Raw genomic sequence first — 24205 nt, 5'->3', positions numbered from 1 at the left:
TGGTAGTCTACAGCTTTTGATAGTTAGGATGGCATTCGACTAAGCTTTCCACATAGTGCAAAATTGAATTTATTGAATATAACTAAGCACTTTAGGCTTGAGGCTTCCCAACAACAACGGATGTAGCTCCGTGATAAGAGTATCTTCTTTGCATGCAAAAGGTCCCAGGTTCGAATCCCCAGCATCTCCAGGTTAGGGCTCCCTGGAGAGCTGCTGCCATTCGGTGTAGACAATAATGGGCCAACTTGATGGGCCAGTGATGTGACTCAGTATAATGCAGTTTCTTACATCAGTTAAGTCCATTAAGGGACTCTCTCTGAGTAAAACTTGGTTGAATACCACCACCCTTAGTGTAGGACCATCCATGCCAATAGGTTTGTATGTGTGATTCTAGGACATGGGTAGGCAAACTAAGGCCCGGGGGCCGGATCTGGCCCAAATGCCTTCTCAATCCAGCCTGCGGATGGTCCGGGAATCAACGTGTTTTTACATGAGTAGAATGTGCCCTTTTATTTAAAATGCATCTCTGGGTTATTTGTGGGGCCTGCCTGGTGTTTTTACATGAGTAGAATGTGCCCTTTTATTTAAAATGCATCTCTGGGTTATTTGTGGGGCACAGGAATTCGTTTGTTCCCCCCCCCCCATATAGTCTGGTCCCCCACAAGGTCTGAGGGACAGTGGACTGGCCCCCTGCTGAAAAAGTTTGCTGACCCCTGTTCTAGGAGAATATGAAACAGGCGAAAAGATGGCTTTAGCTATATCTGCTTTGTGTACAAAGTTCACCTGCCTTTTTGTATCCGAAGTTCCATGAAACCATGAGCCTGCTGCTTGGCACGGGCCTTGTTGTGCTCCTTTTCAGCTTCTACCACGTAGCAACAGTAGTTCCCACTGTCCTTGAGAGTAAGGTTTGCCATGGTGACATAAAACGTCCCGTGGTGATCCGAGGAGAATTCCAAACCATGGTGGCTCACATGCTGCCCATTGTGCTTCTCCGATTCATGATGCAGCTCCTTTGCTGAGACATTGCGGACATGTTTTTTCTGGGAGCAGCTCTGGTCTCCCTGGTTGCTGAAGTACCAAAATTTGTAAATGGAGTCATGCTGGGATGCCAGAGACCCACTGAGCTTGCAAGTCAAGGTGACCTTCTGACCCTCAGGGCAGATATAGAGCGTGTAAGGAGTGGTGATTTTAAAGGTTGTTGACTGTGCTGCAGGAAGAAAGCAGAATGTTAGAGAAGCGTGTGAGAGATTCAACTTAGTATGTCAAGTACAGAGAGGCATTATTGTTTCCATTACACGAGAGAAAATGTGACTCACAAAGTTGCACTGAGTGCAACATTCTGGCAAATGAAGCAGGGGCTTTTGGTGCAAATGAAACTGTACGTTTATTAAAGTAAAAATAAATGATCACAGAATATTTTTATTGGTGGTCACCTTTATGGGCAACAGCACCAACAGACCTTTTCATTCAGGAGCCTATAACCTGATATATTTCTGATGCCACAAACTGCTATAAAGTTCACAGTTACATTTCACTGAAATCAATTAAACATGAGCCAAGAAGAAGAGGAGCTATGAGCCAGAGTGTTTTGTAGAGACTGGACCATTTCTACTTGAAGACATTCAGAATGTGAGTGTCTTAAGACATGCTTACTGATATTTGTGTCTACCTTCACCCACATTCCTAAATAGAGCCACTTTCCTTTTTAAAAAAGGAACAGCTGTAGTTCTTGGCCTCACCTCACCCCTCAAGGCCAAATTGCTAAAAACTCATTAAGTTTTAGAAACAGTTAAGGCTCAGACTTCTTAAAGTAAAAAAACAAAAACAAAATCTGGAGGGATCACCGCAGACAAATGTTTGCTATTGAGTAGTTCACAGACCCTTGATAAACTGCAGCTCTTAATGTGGAATTGATTTGGATTGTTTAGAAGGGTTGTCAGTTCCTGCAGGGATATAAAACAGCTGCATATTTCCATGTTAATTCATTTAAGTGTATGCATATTTAGGATTGCCTGTTGACTCATATTTTTGCCATCTGAGAGGCGGTGGGTGGATAAACAGCTACAGATCAGTTACGTACTTGGGATAGCCAGCATAAAAGCTGCATTCAGGTCATTTGGAATATTTGGATACATCAATCACCCCTAAGTGGTACATTGGTGCAATTTGCCTTAGAAATAGTTCAATGCAGCATCCGTACAGCAAGGCTATCCATTTAGCACAGGGGTGAGGCTTGGGGAGGCCGGATCTGACCCTCCAGGCCTGTCTGTCTGAAACCCCCTCAAACACACCCATTTTCCTCAGGCCACACCCATAGCTATCCCTATTTGACACTTTCCTTAAGTGTTTTTGCCTGACTGGAATCTGAACTTTGATAATGTCTCTAGCTTGCTTCGATGGAGAAGAGAATAACAGGTGCTTGTTGTTGAAGTTGTTGGCATCTGTGTGTCTCAAGAGACTACTGTAACAAACATAAAATTTGCATCTATTGTTCTTCCCACTTTTGCCTCTCGTCTTGCCCGCCAGGAGAATGTGGCCACAAAAAGGCAGTTGTGGTGTTGGCTCTGAAAAAGCTTCTCTGCCCCTGATTTAATGTGTTCCATCCCTTTTGTAACCACCAACTTTTAAAAAACTGCAGTATCCTTTTGTTTTGTTGTTAATCTATGTGGCTAAGTAACTTCTGGCTTTTAAAAATCTGAAGAGTCTGCTGGTATTAACAACAAAATATGTTTTCAATTAACTGCAGCAACATCCTGTTTGGGGTTTTTATGGCTAGAGCTGTAAGGTGTGTGCAGGTTGTTGTTAAGTTTCATATCTTGCCGCTCCCAGTGGCAGAATAATTCTGCAGTTCACCAAGCACTTCCTGCTGCAGGAGGAAGCCCTGCAGCACTAAGTCATTGAAGAGGGTTGGGGGGGGGGAATGGCACGAAGAGGCAAGCCCCCCTGTCACCCCGTGCTGGGTTTTTGTCTACTGTGGTACCTCGGGTTAAGAACATCATTCGTTCTGGAGGTCCGTTCTTAACCTGAAACTGTTCTTAACCTGAGGTACCACTTTAGCTAATGGAGCCTCCCGCTGCCGCCACTCGATTTCAGTTCTCATCCTGAGGTAAAGTTCTTAACCCGAGGTACTACTTCCGGGTTAGCAGAGTCTGTAACCTGAAGCGTTTGTAACCCGAAGCGTTTGTAACCCGAGGTACCCCTGTACTTCCTTCAAATCTTCCCAACACTGTTGGGACTACTGGATAAATTTGAGGTAGCACAACAAAAAGGCACAAGACTTAATGGATTCCGCTCCCCCTTCAGCAATGTGTTTGGATCCCTGGGTGCTTTATATTGAAATTTACAGTTGGAGAAGGTGGGGAGCAGTGCTGTTTTTCTAGAAAAAGAGGTGCCGGAGCTCACCATGAACCTCTCCCTTGTTCTCTTCAAATGGCAATGGTGCCCTCCTGAGAGGTGCTGGAGCAGGGCCTCTGTGAGCTCCAGATGGAGAGAGAAAAAGACCCTGGCCGGGACAAATGAATTTCCTTAATTTGTAGAAAGCTCTAAAATTTGTTTTCACTATTACAGATCTTGTACACTTAAAAAGAAGAAGATTAAACTGCAGTTTAATCTTATAGGCTAACTTGGGGAGCAGGGAGTGATTGAGGAGAGAGGGTGAGGAACCCACTCCCATGATGTCTTCTGTCAAACTTCACCCGCTGGCATGGACAGCAAGCAATGGAATAGTAATGAATACGCTGACTTTAATAAGGGAGTGTGTGAACTTGATGATTAATTCATTGAACAATTAACCATAAATGAGGGTACAAAGGTCTTGGGTGAAACCATGCCTCCCTCCCACCACATCTGACTTAATTGCGTTTAAATTCGCCGAATAATGCAACACAGATGATGCTAATATTCCATGGATCTTTGGGACACAGTATGATTTTACTTCCTTGACTTAGGCTTAATTAAACCTAAATGTCAGAATATTTAAATGGCAGTGAGCAAGGCAAATGTCAAAATGCCTGTGTGACTATCAACCAAATATCTTACAATATCTTACAATGAACACTTTTTTTGGTGTTGTCTAAATACAGTAATATTGTGTGGCACTGCATGATATGGTAGTGGTATCTCAGTTCAGGGTGACAGAAGAGGGGGTGGGGAAGAAACCCATGCATATAAGTTGATAACACTGTAAGGGAAGGATATTTGCACAGGTTATTGGAAGCTCCTTTGCAACCACAATTATTACTTCCCCTGTAACAGACGTCAGTAAACTAGTGGCGTCAGTTTTCACTTAGATGACACAGAAGACATAGTTTAAAATTTGAGGAGGGGGGAAGAATTGGGGGAAACATTGTGTGTAGTTTAGCATAAGTCCATTTTCCCCCAAAAATGGTTCATCTCCCTACGGCACCTGTCTCATAAACAAGAAAACACCTGCTCTCTTAAAGGATATTCTTGTTCTTCCTCCACCACCTCTAGTCAGTCAGCATTCTATGCCACTGAGCATACACAGACTTCGCTGAACTGTTCTTGGGAGCTTTTCGCCCACCTAAGTTGCTCCGCTTAAATATATGTTATATTTCTGCAAACCTTGGAACTCCCCCAGGCATGCCGATATCTTCCTCCCGGGTGCGGAGGTGCTTCAGGTTCAGCACTTGGAAAACGACTTTGCCATTAGTATATAGTATGACTGCCTCTCCATGTTCCAGGAAGATGCTGAGAATTCTCTGTTGGAATTTTCTGATATCTCTTAGAGAGCTCCGGCTCCCTGTCCAGAGCTATTGTTTGCACACCCTCTAGGGAGAGGGAATAAATGCAGAACCCGTTGCGCAACTCTTAATGAAGTAGTTCCTTATGCTACACAGCGTAAACATGCCCTCGGTGAAGGGGCTTTTTTCCCTTTCCATGGACCATAATAAGGAAGTCGCACAAGAAGGGCGTCCTCCCTGTATTTCAGCCAGCACTTTTAAGTGTCAGGATGCAAGGCGTGTCACTTCTAATGAAGAAGTCTTTCTTGCTAGGAAATAGAAAAGGCAGCAAACTGAATACAAAATCAGTTTAACGGGATTCTAAGATTCAGAATGCCTTCCACAGCTTTTCACGTCTGGAATTTGCAGAATAGAGCTTTTCCAACTTTCTAGATAAGGGAGCTTATTCCATGAGTGGCTCAGCAAGACTACCCAGTGGAAAACAAAAAGGAAGTATTTAGTACATGATGCTGTATGTACTAAGCGTATTGGCAAGGCAGCTACGGCAGTGGCTCACCTGTCTAAAAGGGTGTGGGAGAATGTGATACTAACAACCAATAACAATCAAGGTCTACCAGGCTTGTGTGTTGAGCATGCTGTTTTATGGGAGTAAGTCACGGGTAACTTACAACCACCAGGAGTGACGCCTCAATGCCTTCCACATGCACTGCGTCAGGAAGATTTTGGGCATCACATGGCAGGACAGAGTCTCAAGCAAAGATGCACTTTCCCAATGAATGTGGACATTCATAGCATGTCAACACTCCTGTCTCAGCAAGGTCTAGGCCGGCCCTGGCCATGTCCACAGAATGGAAGATGGCAGGCCCTCCAAGGACATGCTCTATGGGGTGCTGGCTTCAGGTACTAGCCCATTGGCAGACCACCTCTGTGTTACAAAGATGTCAGCATGCAAGACGTGAAGGCTAGCAACATCAACCCCACTGTGTGGGAATCCCATGCAGACGACCACAATGGCTGGAGGCAGTCAGTCAGGCCGTGCATGCATAGCAGAGTGACCCGGAAAGGAATGACCACTGAAAGGAGTGCAGAGAGAAGAAAAAGCCATGATGTATCTGCAGCAGCACAACCAGATCTGCCCCAGCTGCAACAAAACATGTCTCTCCTGTATCTGCCTCTACAGCAACAGCAGACACTTTAACTCTGACGGTTTGACTTCACCTGCAAAGGCGCACTCCTCCATTGTCTCTTGAGACAGATAACAACCAACAACAGGAGGGATAGGCTCGCATGTGAATATAAGAAGACCCCCTCATAGTCCTTGCCCCTGGGAAGCCCGCAAGCGGCAGGACACAAGGTAGAAATGAATGGACCCACAACAGTTCCAAATCCATTCCATCAGCATACATAATTTACAGGGGGAATCCATAAAAATCGGAGATGAAATACAAATGTGGGTGGAGGGGGGGGTAGGGGTTAATGTAAGCACAAAGGCAGTTAGGGGGCTGCAGCGCTGCTGCCTGAGTGTTTTAATTTCTGTTTGTCTGTTTCCCTCTGGCAAAGCTCTAGAATGCATCCAGCTGCTCACAGCAACCACTTCCCAGGACAGTGTGGGGACAGGAGCCGTGGCAAAGCTTAGAGATCTTTGAAATATCAAGTGGCACAGAAATGCTCATAAATAAACAGATAATATTGGGGCTGCATGTGCAACTGCTCCAGGGATGCTAATCCATCCTTGCTGCTGATGCACCCATGCAGCCCCAACTTCATTACCACCCTGCCTCATCACCATCCTGGTACGCATCATTGAAGCTGACGTCAGGAAGGGGGGTTCCATGGCTCCGCCCCATAGTGCCAGCCACTCCTGCTACTAACTTAAGACTGTAGGAAATCTGGGCTGGCCCTCCCACCAGGCAGCTGATTCTGGGTATCATGAAACCGCAGCAAGTTGTTAAATTGTTAAATTTATTATTATGATATATTTTAACAAAATTTCTATACTACTTGATTGCAAAAAAACCCCGACAACACAACATAAAAGAACCTCTAAGATTTTACAAAAGTATAAAACAAAACATTAAAATTCCTCTGTGTGTGTGTGTGTGTGTGTGTGTGTGTGTGTGTGTAAGTTAAAAACAGGTATTTAAAAACTTTCAAGAGAAGATGGTTCAAATTAGCTAAAAAAGTTTCAAAGGACATCTAGCTTCTACCTCACTGGATAGGCTTGCCTAAACAAAAAGGTGCCAGAAAGGAGTCAATAGGCAGAGAGTTCCAAAGTGTAAGTAGTATTATGTGTTACCTGGAACAGTTGCCCATTCTGGAGATCAAAACAGTCAAGTGGGCACATATGGATCGAGGCAACCAACCCCACAGGTAAACTGGTCCCTAGATGTTAAAGGCTTTGCATACAAGTAGTAACAGTTTGAACTTGGCCCGGTACTTGAACTGTTGTGGCATTTTTACTGCCAAGGAGGGAAAGGCGGTCATGATATTTTCTGCCTCAGATGCCACAATAACTCAGCTGGTCTTAAGCACCGGGGGAGGGGAGCATTTGATGCTCCCACCTTAGGAAAAATATTGATCTGACACTGTTAAGTAGTTTTCTCATCCTTCTTACACAGTTCTCCTCATCATGCTCTTTCTCAACCTCTTGGAAAATTTGACAATCAGATAAGTAAGTGCTTGCGGGGGGGGCAGCTGTTTTGTTTGCATTTTAAACAAATATTCAGAGTTATATAATGTTATTTGTTATCTCTTGGTTAGATGCCTTTAACGCAAAGTTCCTTCAGCCTCATAAAAAGTCCTGAGAAGCAGAATATTAATATTTACATTTATATATGCAGAACTGAAAGACAGTTATTTGCTCAACACCACCAAGTGAATTCACAGCTAAGCAAAGATGTAACCTTGCACAGATGCAAGCCCGTTACTGTCTGTCAGACTGTGCTAGCTAACTTGTTGACTATTTCAACAGCTTGTGCAAAGGAGAGGAGCAATTGTAAACCAAAATAATCTTGTTATTCCCTTGCTGTTCCTCTCCCTTAAAACATGATTTGCAAGGCATCAATGACTTTAATATTTTTTCAGTGATCTCAGCTGAGCCCCGTTACTAGGGAAAAAACAATCCTGTTTCCTCCGCATTCAGCAAAAAGCCCTTTAGGCATCACATATGACATAGCGGCCTTGCAGTAAAGTTACCTGAAGGATATAAAAAAAACCCAGTTGAAGGCCTAAAAGTTGGTCTGTAGCCAACTCTGGACTTCAAATTCCACACATGCAAATATGTACACAGCTGGGTTGTTGTTTTTTTAAATGGCCGGCTCTAGAGCCAGAAAGACACAGCCAAGCAGGTAAGGATACAGGTGTGTGGGTGTTCCAAAGGCTTCCAACTCATACAAGCGGATTGGCACAGGCATCCCTGTGGGCCACCAAGATGCTCTTTTTGGAACATCCCTCACCTGTTGACTTCATTCACCACCAGCCTGCGCCACCACAACTGCATCCTGCACATACTTCAGAGTAACCAGCCCTGCTTTTAGACCCGTTTGGAGATGGATGGAGGTGGGATAAGCCAAAACGATGCCCACCCACTCACCTGTCCTGGGTGCAAGAAGCGCAGTGAGGAAGGTGGGGCAAGGAAAGGGGGAGGAAGGTTGCTTCAACAAGGTATTGAAACTCCATTAATTTCCTCCCACCACACCCCTCCTGCCACCCAACCCACATTAGCAGCAACCTTCCTCGCTGCTTTTTAAAGCGCCTCTCTCTAGCCAGGTAGCCTCCCAGGGAAGAGTGCAGAGCGGGGTTGGGGGGGGGTGGAGGCTCCATCCCGGTCGGGAATCCTTGTCCCTCAGGGCAGCCCAGTGGGAATGCAAATGCGTGGGTCTTGGCGCAGACCCAGCTGCGCCCTCCAAGGCTCCCCGCCTGCCCTTACCTCGAGGGAGAGCCAAGGCAAGCGTCAGCATTAGCAGCGGCGGCGGCAGGACTCGCCGCTTCCTTGCCTCCTGGTCCATGCCGCGCGAGGTGAAAGAATAGTAAATAATAAATCCCTTTTCCGCTCGCCGGTCCCCTCTGGGTGGGTCTCTCTCCGGCCCGGAGCTGGGCAGTCCCGAAGCAGAGCCGAGAGGGAGTTGCAAAACTCACAGGAAATTTCAGCAGCCCAGATGCGCAAACCCAGCGCGCGGGGGGTGGGGGTGGGGGTGCGCGCGCTTTGGACCGGGCGGGCAGCGCGAACGGAGGGCGCCCCCTGGAGGCCGAGAGAGAAAGCGGGTATGCCTCGCGCATGTGACGCATCGATTTGACAGGTTGGGAGATTTTCCCGTCTGTAGCTTGCAAACTTCGTCAGACCAGCCTCCCAGCCCCCGCCACTTATTTGTTTGTTTAACAGGATTTAGATACCACTTAATTATCAAAGCCTCTAACATTTATTTTTTTCCTTTCAGAAAAAAGTAGGTTGCAAAGAGTTGTTTGATGCAGACAGGTTTTGCTCTTAGGGTACCAGAGAATTTGCAGTTGAGCACACTGCCTCTTGCTAGAATTGGGACTGGTGGGGAAGCCTTAAGGGAGGGGGAGGAATTGAAAGTTAACAATGTAGAAAGACGGTGTAGCTCAGAGGTAGAACACACCTGAACAGATGCTACCCACCACTTCCAATTATTGGCTCTTGGGCAGGAATGAGGTAGACCAGAAAGCCCCTGCCAGCCAGAGTAGGAAATATTGAGGCAAGATGGACTTGTTAAAAGGCAGTGTTGCATCAAACATTTGAAACTCATACTTGAAAAACTCTCCAGGTGCTTGTCAGTCATCCCAGTGCTTTTTCTCTCGGCATCTGGTACTTTTGGAGCTGAAAGTAGATTTGCTTATTACTACACAAGTTGTGCACAAGTGTGTGTGCTTGTGTGGTAGCGAGGGAGGGGACACGTGGTGTTTATTTATTTTATTTGCTTATGTATGTGAATCAAGTGGATATGTCAATCAGCTTAAGCTCCAATGGTTTATGCAGTGCTTGGCTCTCTCTCTCTCTCTCTCTCTCTCTCTCTCTCTCTCCCTTTCTCTCAACTGTGCTTTTAAAATATGCTCTTTGATTCTGACATAGCAATATTAAAGTAACCAGATAAAATAGTAAGTCGAGATGGCGCGGCTTTGAAGACAAGAAAAGAAAGATCAGAAAGAGTACAAAGGGAAAGGGGATGTCATGCTCACACGTGAAAACCAAGCAGGGAAAGTTGCAAGAGGCTCTTAGCAAAGATGTCTTTTGCGTGATCAGACAGCACTTCAACCACAAAATGTTGCGTAATTGCTCTGCTGTGTTCTATGTTGTTACATGATTTCCTGGAGCTTTGTCTAGGAGATGTTGCAGAAACAGTGTGTGGCCAATTAAACTGATTGGGCTGGTTGGTCTTATCTGAAAGGCAGTGCTGCTTACAGTAGGCTCTGAGGCCACTTGTTCAATCTACTCAACAGAAAGGTACAATTTGAAGAATGCAGCAAACCTTTGATGTATTGAATCAGCCCTTGCTTCTGATAAGGAAGGAGGGAAAGGGAGTTGATTTGCATGAGCAGACCATCCTGCTGAAACAGTTTCTGAAATCCAGCCTGAAAGGGAGCTCATGTTCCCTTAATGACGTCTTGTCAGGGTATTCAGTTTGAATTTGTTAAGAGCAGCAGCGCTGAAGGTGCTTAACACTTCCTCTGATCTAATTCGTCTCTCCAAGTTGCTATTAGCCCCACAAGGGACAATGATAAATACTTGGTCCATGTATTGCGTGGTGAGTTCCCGCCCCCCACCAAGGATAAATAAAGACACCAGACACCAGAATTTAAGGTTAAATGGGTGAATTAGGCCACAACTTTATTGAATTCAGGAATGAGAGGCATTGGCTTAGGCATTGGTCCTATCGACTATCCGGCTCCAGCCCATTTGCTGGAGACACGGGAAGGGTTAACACCATAGTGGGGGAGTCTCCTGCTGAGGCACCGTCAACTAGGAGCTCCCCCGGGGTCACCGCTCGGGGGCGTGCCTTGGGCCCACACCTCCGTAGGCTTCGGACAGGGCCATGCCCCCCAGAGTCCTTTACCGGACCACCCTTCATTCTCTGGCAGGAGGTGATGGCGTTCCTCCCCCCCACACATCCTCTTAACCCCTTCTTACCAATGCCTAACCGCCAATGCCGAGGAGTTGTGACGAGTTGCTACGAGGTAGGCGAAAAACCAAATGGCTGCAAATTGCCAATTGGGAAAAATTCCTACCATGCCCCTTGCGGCGACAGACCGAAGTCCATAGCAAAGTCAGAAACCTAAAGGGAGGGAGGGTGAGAAAACGTGGGGGCTAGCTGGCAAAAGAGGGCGAGCCCCGGCCACGCCAGCCCTAAATAGGGCAGGCCCCGCCCCGCCCCCAGGCACCTAATTGGCTGGCTGGGTGGATTAGGGTTAGGGATTTCCCTGCTCTGAAACCAGCCCCCGCTCACATGGGGTGGGCGTGAAGCCCGCAACCCCACCTCCTGGGCCAGGTCCGGAAGTGGCTTTATTATTATTTTACCACAGCAGCTGGGGGGAGGGCACATTTGGATTGGGGACTAGTTAAACATTCCCTTCCCAAGTACAGCTGCTCTGATCAAATTCAGAGTTCCTTACACTTATTTAAAAATAAAAGTAAACATTGGGAGTGTTTGGCTGCAATCCTAACTCTGCTTACCTGGGACTAATCCCTAGTGAATTCAATAGGTCTTATTGTTAGAATTGCACGGCCATTCTTCGTTTTCCTTCATGACATGTGGTTTGTCCCCAAGTCTTCTTTTTTCATGGAGAACTTTTCGGCTGTACTTCTCTCCATAAATAAGAAATAGCATTCTTCTGCAAAGCAACTTGCCCCATAACAGGGAAAGCCAAACTCCCTGACCACATGTATTTCAAGGTGGGCAGTATGTCCAGAAGGTATATCCTTACTTGCTGGCTGTGGAGGAAGTGCACAGCAAGGCTCTGTGTGAGAGTTTTCCTAAATCCTCTTGGTTTATTAGATTTGGCTTTTGACCTTGAGGTGCATTCAGGAATAGAGAGGTAGGGGTGGCCACCACCACTTGGATGGCTTCAAGAGAGGATGAGACAACTCATGGAAGATGAGGCTAGCAATGGCTTTCTTCTACCTCATCCCAGAGAGAATGCATATGAATACCAGTTGCTGGAAATTTGGGGGGGGGGTAGAGTGCTGCAGGTACTTCTTATGGGCTTCCCACAGGCACCTGGTTTGACCACAATGAGAATAGGATGCTGGCCTGATCCAGCAGCCTGTTCTTCCTTTCTTAAGCATTTTCCTTTCTTCCTCTCAAATCCCATGGGATTCAGAATTTGGGGGGGGGGGTGCAGTTTTCAAAACACAAGATGCAGACCAGATTGACAAATCCAAATGGATATATTTCATCCAAGTCCTTCAGAGTGGACCCAAAAATTACAAAGGGGAAAAAAGAGAGTTAATGGTTTTTATTTTAGAAGTCTGTTGTGGAATTAGTTAAAATTCTGTAGTTTGCTGAGAGCATTTTGCATGGCTCCTGTGACAATTGGGAAGGGTTAATAGGCCTTTCTGTGCTGCAGGGTTTATTCACACATTACAGTAGGTTGTTTCATTAAATTCTGGTCCATTGTTCTGCCCTATTTTAATATACCACTGCATTCATTTGTATACCGTGATACCTTTTGCCATGCCTCCTGGATAACCTCAAAAATGCTTGTTAAACAGGTTGTCTGGAAGCCCCCTCAGTGTCTCTCAGAGGCAACTGCCAAAATAATGTTGCCTATTGCTTGTGTTGCTTACTTGCTTGCTTAGTGCGCCTGACCAAATGTCTTATTTAATCCCTTCTGTGGCTGTGCCTCCTGGATAACATCAGTTGATGTCATGGACAGGCTGGATGCAGAGGAATGGTGGGAGACACCAGCTGGGGAACCCCCAAGGGAAGAAGGCTCAGAACCAGGGGATGGGTGGGACATCAACAAGTGGTTAGAGGGAGAAGAGGGAGCAGACTGGGAGGAGCTGTGAGAAGCTGAAGAGGTAGCAGGATTTAGTAAGCAGGAAGAGTCTGTAGCAAAAAGAAGTCCAGAATCAGAGTCAGAAGAGGAGGCTGGAGACGAGGGGGCATCAAGAGGCAGCAGTGAGTCAGGCTGGTGAGGAGGTCTTCCCTTCCTGCAGTGACCAGCTCCACTTCGCCTTGGTCTGCCAGAACCTGAAGAGGTATGAAGAGGGTGGAGCAAAGATAGACAAGATGAAGGAGCCTCAGATTGCTTGGGAAGGAACCAGGGGAGGAGGAGACTTGGAAAGCTGTTGGAAAGGTGGGGACCTTCAGTCCTCATTGGGGCAAGATCTGCTTGGAAGCATTGTTGTGCTCACTCTGCCTGAGCTGTTTTGTTTCTTTGAATAGAGCGTTAACTTCACTAACACCCTGTGAGTTATTGCTGACCTCCTCCAGACAGCCACCCTGACAGTTGACCATGGCATAATCTTAAAGATGGATGTATTTGTTAACCTCTGGAAGCTTGTGGAAATGTGTGTGTAGACTGAAGTGCATGGCTTGCATCTAGACACTTTTATTTTTATTATTATCCTTGCATGATTTTGAATGTGTCAGTGTTTGCTCACAGGCTACTACCACGGTCTATGTCACCGTCCTGGATGAGAATGACAATGCTCCAGTATTTCGGCAGCAGCAGTATGAAGTCACACTGGATGAGGGCCCCGGCACACTTAACGCAATCCTTATCACCATCAATGCGGTGGACCTTGACGAAGGGCCAAATGGCACAGTTACATATGCCATCACAGAGGGGAACATCATGGGCACTTTTCACATAAACAGCACTACGGTTAGTACACTTTCACATCGCTGTTTCACTTTGCACAAAAGTATTGAGCCCCGGTACCCAACATTCCATGAGCATACGCCGTCCTCATTGCCGAAAGCTAATGTTTCCCTTTTGTTTTGGCCTCTCATTTTAGGGACAAATCAGCACAATGAAGGAGTTGGATTATGAAATCAGCCACGGGCGTTACACACTGATCGTCACTGCCACAGACCAGTGTCCAATCCCTTCACGCCGTCTCACATCCACCACAACAGTACGTATCGCTTCCGGGATAACGGATAATGAGCAGCCATCCAAAAGCACTTCCAGGTGCTGCTTGCATTTCCAGAAGCTAAACCTACATAACATGCAACAGCTAATGAGATTAATGATCTCCCATTCTATGAAGTGTGCACAGCAAACTTCTTGCTCTCTCCTTTTTTGTGTTCTTGCATGTTCTGCAATTCAATTGCTGTTGCATTATAGAAACCATTTAAAAGGAGCAACTATATCTGTGGTTCTCAATAGGAGGAAATTCCATGGATAGTTTCCTTGGAAGAACATACTTCTCTCTCACTTGTCTCCAGTATTTGGCAAAGAGGGAAAATCACTGCTGGACACTGAATTTTAAGAAATATGTTTATGGTGGCCCGTAGAAGGGCAACAGAGATGGTGAGGGATCTGGAGACCCTATGAGAAAAGTGTAAAGAGACATATGTTTAGCTTGGAGAACAGATGATTAAAAGGTGACAGGATTGGCCATCTTCAAATATTTCAAGGGTTGTCACATGGATGATGGAACCAATAGGTTTTCTGTTGCTCCAAGGGGGTGGGACCCCAATCAACAGGTTCAAATTACAGGAAATGGATGTTCAACTCAACATTAGGAAGAACTTCAGCAATGGAAGCAGATGTCCTTGAAAGCTGATGGTGGAGCCTCTCCATCATTAGAGGGTTTAAAAATATATATTTATATTATATTGCTACAATAGGTAACAAAAACCATTATACACTAAACATGCAAAAAAGGAAAGGAAAGGGAAACAAATAGAGGCCAGCTATCAGGAATACTGCTGCTGTGGCAGAACAAGGTGACCTTTGAGTTACCTTTCGACTCTAGACTTGTGTAGCTCACTCTTTGCTTGCACTTTCCACCTGCAGTTTCCTGAAGGCTGTTTTGCTTCCTTGTTCAAGGAAGGCCATGTGAGAGGTCCTTCCCTTTTTTCTCCTCTGCTTTGAATCTGCTCACTCTTATACTAATGAGAAGTACTACCTAGCTCCGTTATTTTTGCTGCAATGTACATACGGGATCAGTTTCTGTATTATGGCCAACACAAAGATATCATTATAGATTGTTCCATGCGGCACCTGTCCGTGTGCAGTGACCCGCATGAGAAACGACATGGTACGTGCACTGTAGCACAGCAAACGTCCCAAAAGAAAGCTTCGCAGCAGTGTGCTAAAACCTAACGTGGTGAACCATTGCATGCATCCCCTCCACCCTGCAGTAACTGCTGTCACAAGGAGTGGATTAAAGGGGCTTCCATGCTGCAGATGTAACAAAGCAGGCATCATGTTGGAGGAGACACTGCTGTGCAAGTTGCTGTTTAACTCCACAATTGCAGGCTTCTACAACCCTGTGCCACTTCACAGTGTGGGTGTAGACAGGCAGGGCTTATCTTGGACTCTGCATAGACTAGATTAATAAGTCACAAGGGCAGCTTCAGAGTTTGAGTGGAAATTGCTTGCCCACACTGAAGAATTCCTGCAACTGCAGTCATATTTTCAAGTATTTCCCAAAAATCTTGAGGGCTAGAATCAAAGTGCACCGCCTAGTAATGGCTTTCTCAACAGGACTGTGCAACTATGAGGGTTCTTCCATGATCCACCGGTTAGTTTATAACTGCCATAAAAGCAACTGAAAATTAAGTCTTATCAGGATAACACGTCCTCTGACTTGCAAGCACCGTTCTTTCTAATCAGTGTGTGGAGATGGGTGCAGCTACTCCGTGCTGAACGACTCTGCTGCCCATTCTTCATTGCTGAAGTTTAACTATGTGCTCAAGAATGAGGCCTGCCCTCCAGAACAGTTTCCAGAGCTGATTCCAGGCACACGTTAAGCCCTACCTTGTTCTCCATGGTTCCTAGAATAAACTGATTACAGCTGCAGCAGTGTAATAAATACCAAACAGCCGATTGCACAGAGTTCCCAGGGTGTGCTTGCATCTGACCTGGGCCCGATCAGGGTTCGACCTGGCAAATCCTCGTACAAATTTACCTTGTCAAGAAACATAGCTTTGCAATTACACTGGAATGTTGGGTTTCAGATGTTCTTTGTTTTGCCAGTCTGTGCAAAATCCTTTTAAGTCAGAGATGGATGTCATTGGATGCCGTTAATTTCTGTATGAAGGTTATTGAGAATGCTTGTGTTTGTTGCTGCAAATAAAGAAATACAGTGGGGGAAATTGAGATAAGTGAAATGAATAAATAAAACTAGCAGTACTATACTGGTGGTTGTGTACTGCAGGTACTCGATAACAGGCTTCATAGCTTTTACTTGTTGTTTTGGCTGCGTTTGCAAACTGTTCTGTGTGTTTTCTGTCTTAAGGTGTTAGTGAATTTGAATGATATCAATGATAATCAACCAACGTTCCCACATTCCTATGAAGGGCCCTTTGACATCACAGAAGGACAGCCAGGGCCAAGGGTGTGGACTTTCCTTGCCCATGATGGAGACTCGGGACCCAATGGACAAGTGGAGTACAGCATCATCGCAGGGGATCCCCTTGGTAAGTGGAGAAAGAAAGAGAACAGGAACTCTTGAGTTTGCAGTTCTCAGCCCGTCCAGAAAATGCAGTTAAATCATGCATGTGTGCAGAAATCATCTCAGGGGTAGTAGCACAAGACAAGGAGTAAGTATTCTGTTTCTGCCTGGGCCAGTGCTTCCCTATGCAAATAGCATTTCTTACTAAGGCTTAGTTCCCATATGTGTGGAATAAGGTCAGTGTCCTCTTGTCTAAGTCACAAGTAAAAGCTAAAAAGAACCAACTGAACGAGTTCTCTGTTTCAACCCCGGATAACTCTGGTCTAATTCTATTCCTGCCACTAATTCACTGGGTAGACTCTGGCAAGTCGCTGTCCATCTGCTTCAATGAAACAAAAATATGTAGAGTGGGTGTCCTTGTGGCTTACCTCAGAGAGTTTTGTGTGGAGGAATTACAAAGCACATTGCGCATCAGAAACAGTCTGGAAATGATGAGCGGGTCCTACCCTTAGACAGATGGTGGCAGCTGCCTCAGGTTTATGGGGGGTAGGAGTGGATGCCCCTTAGCTGTTCCTTCTGGCCTCCCTTGGCTCCCTCCCTTCTGGCCTCCCTCCCCTCTCCTGAGGCTCCCAACTCTTCTTGTTCTCTTGAGCCAGCAGCAATTATTCTTGCTTTGCCACTGACCTGGGCTGGCTGTGTTGCCTAGTCAGCAGCCGCATTATCACAGTATATTGCAGAGAAAACTGCTGAGAAAGGTCCCTGACAGAGCAAGCTCTCAGGTGCAGCTACTCACTGAATGTGCACATGTGTGGCCCTGTTCATGGGATGCACCACTTCAGCCTTTGGCTGAGCAGGCCACAAGTAGGTGCTGGGTGGAGCGGTGAAATAGCAGGGGAGAGGTGTTGGGGGTTCAAGCTATATATGCCATGCACCTTGCCCTTCACTTCCCAAGCTAGCCTGCTGCCCTCAGGTCAGATGGAGGATGTTGCTCCATTGCCAGCACTGAAGCAAGATCCCACTTCCAGCTCTGTGGGTTTCTGTATGCAGAACAATGGTGGGGAAAGGTTTCATCTTGTCCTTTGCCTGAGGCGGTGAAATGTCTTGGGCCAGCCCTGGTGATGAGTAATAGTAATTACTGCAACAATAACATTGTTATGAGTATCTTACGTTTCCAGTGCTGCTTTTTCACATTTGGTTCCTTGGTACAGTGGTCAGTGGCACTGTGGTTTAGTGGTCAGAGTGTTGGGCTGGGACACGGGTTGCAAACCTGGCATCTGCAGAGGCCTTCCTTGCTGCCCACAGACTCTCCTCCCACTGAAATTAGACTTGGAAAAAGCCAATAAAAGCCTTAGTTTAATCTTCCTTGTTGCTAGGAGGAGATTCCAGCTGGGGAGGGAAGGTTAATTCTTGCTTTCCTCAGTTGCACCCTCCAGGAATATCACATCCCTCTTCCCAGGGAGGGAAAGTGAAAGCACTTTAGTCCAAGCCTAATTGCTGGGGGATAGAGGGGAATGTGTGTGTGTGTGTGTGTGTGTGTGTGTGTGTGTGTGTGTGGTGTGCACAACAGTTTATCTGGTTTGCCAGTGTGCTTACAATTCTCAAAAGACCAGCAACCCATAGACTAAAAACAGAGACACCAGGGTTCAAATAAATCCCCAGGAAGCTCACTGGGTGACCTCGGGGCAGTCACTGTCTTGGCTGTGTACACACTGCTGTGTACTTTGCCGTACAGTGTGCTTCCACCACTGGTTTGTGAAGTCATGTATAACAGCCACAATCTACGCTGTAGCTCCTTGAGAAATACTGTGTGTTGGTGTGTTTTTACTGCAAACCAAGCAGATTTTGCATAAAGTTGGGCAATGACAGCCTTTGTGTGAGACGCTTTAGAATCTCTGCAGTGTCGTACACTCAATCTGAATATGAGGCAGATTATTTCAGAGTACACAAACTTTTCGGTGGAAGAGAAAGGGAGGAAAGGCGTGTGAAAAGAATCGCCTAAGGATAGTTAATGGGACATTTCAAAACTATCCCTTCAAGAGGCCTCTTTCTGAGAAGCCGAGTGTCTACATCAGGAAATCCTGTTACAGGCAGCATCCGCCATGAGAGGAAACATTGCAAACCTGTTGTACTTGCCCGGCTAGAAGATCCTTGAGGTTTTGCAAGTTCATGCCACAAACAACCCCCCCCCACCCCACCCCAAAGCAACCAAGTGTGCTAGAAGGACTATGAAGCTTGGCTAGGAAGGGATTGAATACCGCTTTGCACTCTGCTCTATGGAGTCAAAGAAGTCTGCTTGAAACCTCTTAAGCTTAAAAGCTGGATGTAGATCTCTTAATCATGCAACATATTTACTTGGAAACAAGCTCCACTGTCTTCATGGGGGAGGCACCCTCAGATAGGAATGTTTAGGGTTACAGCCCTGTACCTGGTAGCAAGCCCCACTGTTTTATGTATGGCCCACTTGTGAGTAATGTAAGGTAAAGGTAAAGGTACCCCTGCCCGTACGGGCCAGTCTTGACAGACTCTGGGGTTGTGCGCCCATCTCACTCAAGAGGCCAGGGGCCAGCGCTGTCCGGAGACACTTCCGGGTCACGTGGCCAGCGTGACAAAGCTGCATCTGGCGAGCCAGAGCCGCACACGGAAACGCCATTTACCTTCCCGCTGGTAAGCGGTCCCTATTTATCTACTTGCACCCGGAGGTGCTTTCGAACTGCTAGGTTGGCAGGCGCTGGGACCGAGCAGCGGGAGCGCACCCCGCCGCAGGGATTCGAACCACTGACCTTTCGATCGGCAAGTCCTAGGCGCTGATGCTTTAACCCACAGCGCCACCTGCGTCCCGTGAGTAATGTACACATGTATAAAATTGCATCATTAATCAGGTCTAAATAAATACATTGTATGTCAACATAACCAACATATCAGCAAATTCTTGTACAGTCATACCTTGGATCTCAGACACCTTGGTTCCCGAACAAATCAGCTCCCAAACGATCGAAACCCGGAAGTGAGTGTTGCGGTTTCCGAACATTCTTTTGGAAGCCGAACATCCCACGGGGCTTCTGATTGGCTGCAGGAGCTTCCGCGCTTTGGTTCCCGAATGTTTTGGAAGTAGAATGGACTTCCAGAATGGATTCCGTTCAACTTCCAAGGTACGACTGTATACTGATAGAGGGCAGGAAATGTATTTCATTCACTTTTAGGGTCTCTGTAGCATTGACTCTTGGATAGAATCTACCTAGTTTCAAGCTAGGGGAAGGAACCATGATTTTCAAGCATCACCGTGAGTGGATTTGAGGAAGGATTGTCTTCTGAAAGAGTCCATCTTGGCCAACACCCTCAGGCTTCCTAGTGCATTGTGGACCCCTTGCTGAAAGAAAAAAGCCCACGTTTAATTTTGTGTGCCAATAACAAAAAGAATAAAAAGTCCCATTAGAACATAATACAATTCAGCTGGATTTTAATTAATCATCTTCAGTTCTCTGCTGGTTTATTCATGGCCCCTAGCAAGAAAGCTAAAAGCAGAAAGGTTTTGCAACACTGGGACATTAGTAGGCTCGAGGAGAGGAGGGAAGTTCCCTAACTAGGTGTACAATAGCCAAATGCAAATTGTGCTTACAAGTGTGAACACTCAGCTAAGATTATTTGTTTCCTTTTCATTTATTCAATTTGTCAGCCCTTTATCTTGGCCAGGGCGACCTAAGGCAACTTTATTTTATTGGAATTTTATTTACAACATAACACAACCCCAACAAATACACAAATCCACCCTCATTAAATGTGAACATAACATGCAGCGAGCATAACATACAACAATGCAAACAACCAAATAAAAGACTTCTTTTATCCTGTATCTGGCCTCCTTATTTACTTCTTATAAACTGTTTCCTTTATGAAGAATTATTAATATTTTTCTGATTATAATTTAAATATCCACAAAGTCCCCTGCAGACATTAATCGAAACAAGTCCAGGTATTTATTTTAGGGCACTGTTTTGTGAAGTATTCTCTGCATTTCCCCCATGCCTTTTGAAACTCTTGTCTAGTGTGATCTCTAATTGCCTCTGTTAATCTGGCCAGTTCAATATACTCTAACAGTTGGTCTTGCCATTCCTTTTTTGTTGGCACAGTTTCTTTTTTCCAGTTTTTAGCAGTTAAGATCCTTGCCGCTCCTGTGGCATAGAGGAATATTTTCTGATCTTCTCTTGCTATACCTGTGTCTGTTATCCCTAGTAGAAAAGCTGCTGTGTTTTTCATAAAGTTATACTTAAACATTTTTTTAAGCTCGTCATATACTGTGTTCCAGAAGCTTTTGATTTTTTCACAGGTCCACCAAACATGTATAAGTGTCCCCTCTGTTTTACCACACCTCCAGCACAGATTTGTTTTTGCCTTACACATTTTAGCTATTTTGGTAGTTGTTAAGTACATAAAACATGTAAATAAAAAACATAAAACATAAAACATGATCTATAAAACATCTTGATTAGGAGGGAGGTTCCCTAACTAGGTGTATGATAGCCAAATGCAAATTGTGCTTACAAGTGTGAACACTCAGCTAAGATTATTTATTTCATTTTCATTTATTCAATTTGTCAGCAGCTTTATCTTGGGCAGGGCAACTTAAAACCAAACAAATAGACAGTAAGCTCCACACGGATACATTCAAACCAAGAGGAAATAGAAATACATTAAGTGGTTATATTGATTGTGGGTCTTCTAAATGGAAGACTAGGCTGTGAGCAAATCTCCTGGTTTTTATTAGACCAGAACTGCAGGACTGGTGGAGAAGGTGTGGAGGAGAGATGCATTAACCCTTCCCATCCATGCCATTTTTCTGCTCTGGATGCTTCCTCAACCTATGTTTTCCTCCATAGGGAAAACAGGATTTGTTGTTGTTTAGTCGTTTAGTCGTGTCCAACTCTTCGTGACCCCATGGACCAAAGCACGCCAGGCACTCCTGTCTTCCACTGCCTCCCGCAGTTTGGTCAAACTCATGCTGGTAGCTTCGAGAACACTGTCCAACCATCTCGTCCTCTGTCGTCCCCTTCTCCTTGTGCCCTCCATCTTTCCCAACATCAGGGTCTTTTCCAGGGAGTCTTCTCATGATGTGGCCAAAGTATTAGAGCCTCAGCTTCAGGATCTGTCCTTCCAGTGAGCACTCAGGGCTGATTTACTTCAGTATGGAGAGGTTTGATCTTCTTGTAGTCCGTGGGACTCTCAAGAGTCTCCTAAAGCACCAAAATTCAAAAGCATCAATTCTTCGGTGATCAGCCTTCTTTATGGTCCAGCTCTCACTTCCATACATCACTACTGGGAAAACCATAGCTTTAACTATACGGGCCTTTGTTCGCAAGGTGATGTCTCTGCTTTTTAAGATGCTGTCTAGGTTTGTCATTGCTTTTCTCCCAAGAAGCAGGCGTCTTTTAATTTCATGACTGCTGTCACCATCTGCAGTGATCATGGAGCCCAAGAAAGTAAAATCTCTCACTGCCTTCATTTCTCCCCCTTCTATTTGCCAGGAGGTGATACATTTTCTCCAAGAAGGGCAAAAATCAGTTGGGAAATGTTAAGTTGTGGGCGAACATAGCAGACAACACAGCGATTCTTCGAACAGCTCTTCTTTATGTCAGAACAGAACTAAGCTGAGGGGCTCAATCAGCCTGCTTATATAGAGCTCCAGAACAATTGTAACTGTTGCCATTTTCTAAAACTATCCAATCACTGAACGTCACTTTTCGATCCTTCATTTGCATAACTATCTACAGTATCCCCCTGCTGGCCCAGGGTAAGAACTTCAGTACATAACAGGAAAGATTTAGACTGGGGAAAATAGTGTAGAGAAAGGGTTAAGCCCCACCCCCTTCCCCAGGCCAATTCAATCCGCTCCCCCTGTGTAGCTGCTTTTTTTTCCCCTTCCCAAAGGAGAAAATTTGATATATCTGATGATGGATTTCCCACATTTCATTTTGTCTGGCCCAAAGACAAGTCTCTGGCAGAAATAAGCACAGACTTTCTATTTATATGCAAATAGGGCTTAATTATTATTATTTTTAAGATTACCAGATGAGATATTTGTAGCCTCTCTATTGTGGCAAGTGCATGTTTTGACAGCAAAGCCATTCAAAGTATTCTTTGAATAGTAAGAATAAAAAGGGCGAGGCAAAGGAAGTAATTGTGAGAAAACTGGCTTGGACTTCATCTAAACAAACCATGCTCAAGACTGCTTTCATTTTCAGTTCTTGTTTGGTCAAATGCAGAAACAAACTGACTCTGTCAGCCACATGCACTCACTGCCAGAGCACAGAAGCCTACTGGATTTGGCTCCAGAGTGCTGTGTGGAAGAAAAGCAGCATTTTAAGGCTTTTTAGTTTAGGAGGGAAAAGAAAGTGGCTGGGAGCATGATCGGCATTTTGGAATTGATGGGTGGTGTGAAGAAATCATCGGATAAAGAGACATTTGTCTGTCTCTCTCTCATTTAGTGGTGGGACTCTGGGTAGACAGCAAAGTGATTTGATCATAGGCCAGGAAAGACAAAAGAATGAATGTGTGACTTTTGAAAGGATTAGATAAATTCATTGTCTTACCAACAGCTGTTAGCAAATTAGCTAAATGAAACCTCTGTGCTAGAAGGTAGTATACTTCTGAATATCAGATGCTGGAATTAAATAGAAAACGACCTTCTTGCTTTGCTCACAACTGCCAGAAGCTAGCTGTTGGTGAAAACAAAATTATGGACAAAATCATGGGTTGCCAATGTGGCACCTGCAGGCAGGCATGCCCCCACAGAGGTCTTTCCTGGTATCCCTAGGCTCTCATCTCCAGATCCCTACCCCCACTGATATCACACTTCTAGCCAATAAGTGGCTCCTAGTTGGAGTCTGTGTGCTGTTCCTGGAGGTTGCAGCTGACTCTCCAGGAAAATCACCCCTACCCACACCACCATTAGGATTGGCAACAGTTACAACACTTTTTTCAAGCCTAATTGAATGAATGCAGTTCGTTCATTGGAGAGTGAATGTGGTTGCAGTGTGGGCATGATTTTGTGGCGTGTGGTGTCCACAACAGTTTCTCCTCCTGGCAAATGTTTCCCATAAGCCCCAAAAGGTTGGCAAATTCTACTGGACTGATTCATCAAGGCAATGCTTATATTCTAATGAGAGACTGAGGCTACAATCCTATATGGATTGTGGCTTGTTGCATACAGGTGTCAGTGTGGGGTGCAAGGAGAGAAAATATACTTTCTACCACTGCTCAGATTTAAGTAGCATAGAGTTCAGTATTTCATTTGCATAGTAATACGTAACAGTGTATTAAACAATCTTCAAGACAAAACTTGCGGGTGGCGCTGTCTGTTAAACCACAGAGCCTAGGGCTTGCCGATCAGAAGGTTGGCAGTTCGAATCCCTGCAACGGGGTGAGCTCCCGTTGCTCAGTCCCAGCTCCTGCCAACCTAGCAGTTCAAAAGCATGAAGTGCAAGTAGATAAATAGGTACCGCTCCAGTGGGAAAGTAAACAGCATTTCCGTGCGCTGCTCTGCTTCACCAGAAGCGGCTTAGTCATGCTGGCCACATGACCCGGAAGCTGTAAGCTGGCTCCCTCGGCCAGTAAAGCGAGATGAGCTCCACAACCCCAGATTCATCCGCAACTGGACCCAACGGTCAGGGGTCCCTTTACCTTTACCTTTAAGACAAAATTTAATTTACCTGATGTAGCTAAGCCCTGGCCCAGGAGACAGCCCCCCAAGGAAATTCTCTCTGCAACACCCTGCCATTTGGGGAGGGGCTAAATAAAGAAACAAATAAAGTAGACGGTGGGGACTTTAAACTTATCTCCCCAGTGCGGCATCCCGATAAGGATGTCAGTTGTCTTCTCTCTGGTCATCAGATTGATCATTTCACCTCAATCAATCAATTGT

At 45.5% G+C, this 24205-nt stretch overlaps 2 protein-coding genes across 2 annotated transcripts in view; one reads left to right on the top strand and one right to left on the bottom strand.

Annotated features, from left to right (window-relative positions):
• Nucleotides 1–8877, bottom strand: part of VSIR (V-set immunoregulatory receptor) — a 29406-nt gene extending 20529 nt beyond the window's left edge. Inside the window, exons 1-2 of the mRNA XM_083740793.1 lie at nucleotides 8632–8877; nucleotides 788–1207 (exon numbers count right to left, since the gene is read on the bottom strand). Of these exons, the coding sequence (XP_083596919.1) occupies nucleotides 788–1207; nucleotides 8632–8710 (499 nt within the window). The 5' untranslated portion in view covers nucleotides 8711–8877. The remainder of the gene's footprint in view (nucleotides 1–787; nucleotides 1208–8631) is intronic.
• The window catches only part of CDH23 (cadherin related 23), a 394671-nt gene that overhangs the window by 335725 nt on the left and 34741 nt on the right, over nucleotides 1–24205 (top strand). The window contains exons 37-39 of the mRNA XM_083740685.1: nucleotides 13326–13547; nucleotides 13681–13800; nucleotides 16135–16315. Of these exons, the coding sequence (XP_083596811.1) occupies nucleotides 13326–13547; nucleotides 13681–13800; nucleotides 16135–16315 (523 nt within the window). The remainder of the gene's footprint in view (nucleotides 1–13325; nucleotides 13548–13680; nucleotides 13801–16134; nucleotides 16316–24205) is intronic.

Source organism: Podarcis gaigeae, assembly GCF_964106915.1.
Source record: "Podarcis gaigeae genome assembly, chromosome: 5".
Lineage (NCBI taxonomy): Eukaryota > Metazoa > Chordata > Lepidosauria > Squamata > Lacertidae > Podarcis > Podarcis gaigeae.
Note: the sequence above shows the minus strand (reverse complement) of the source record. Positions and strands in the feature narration are given on the sequence as shown.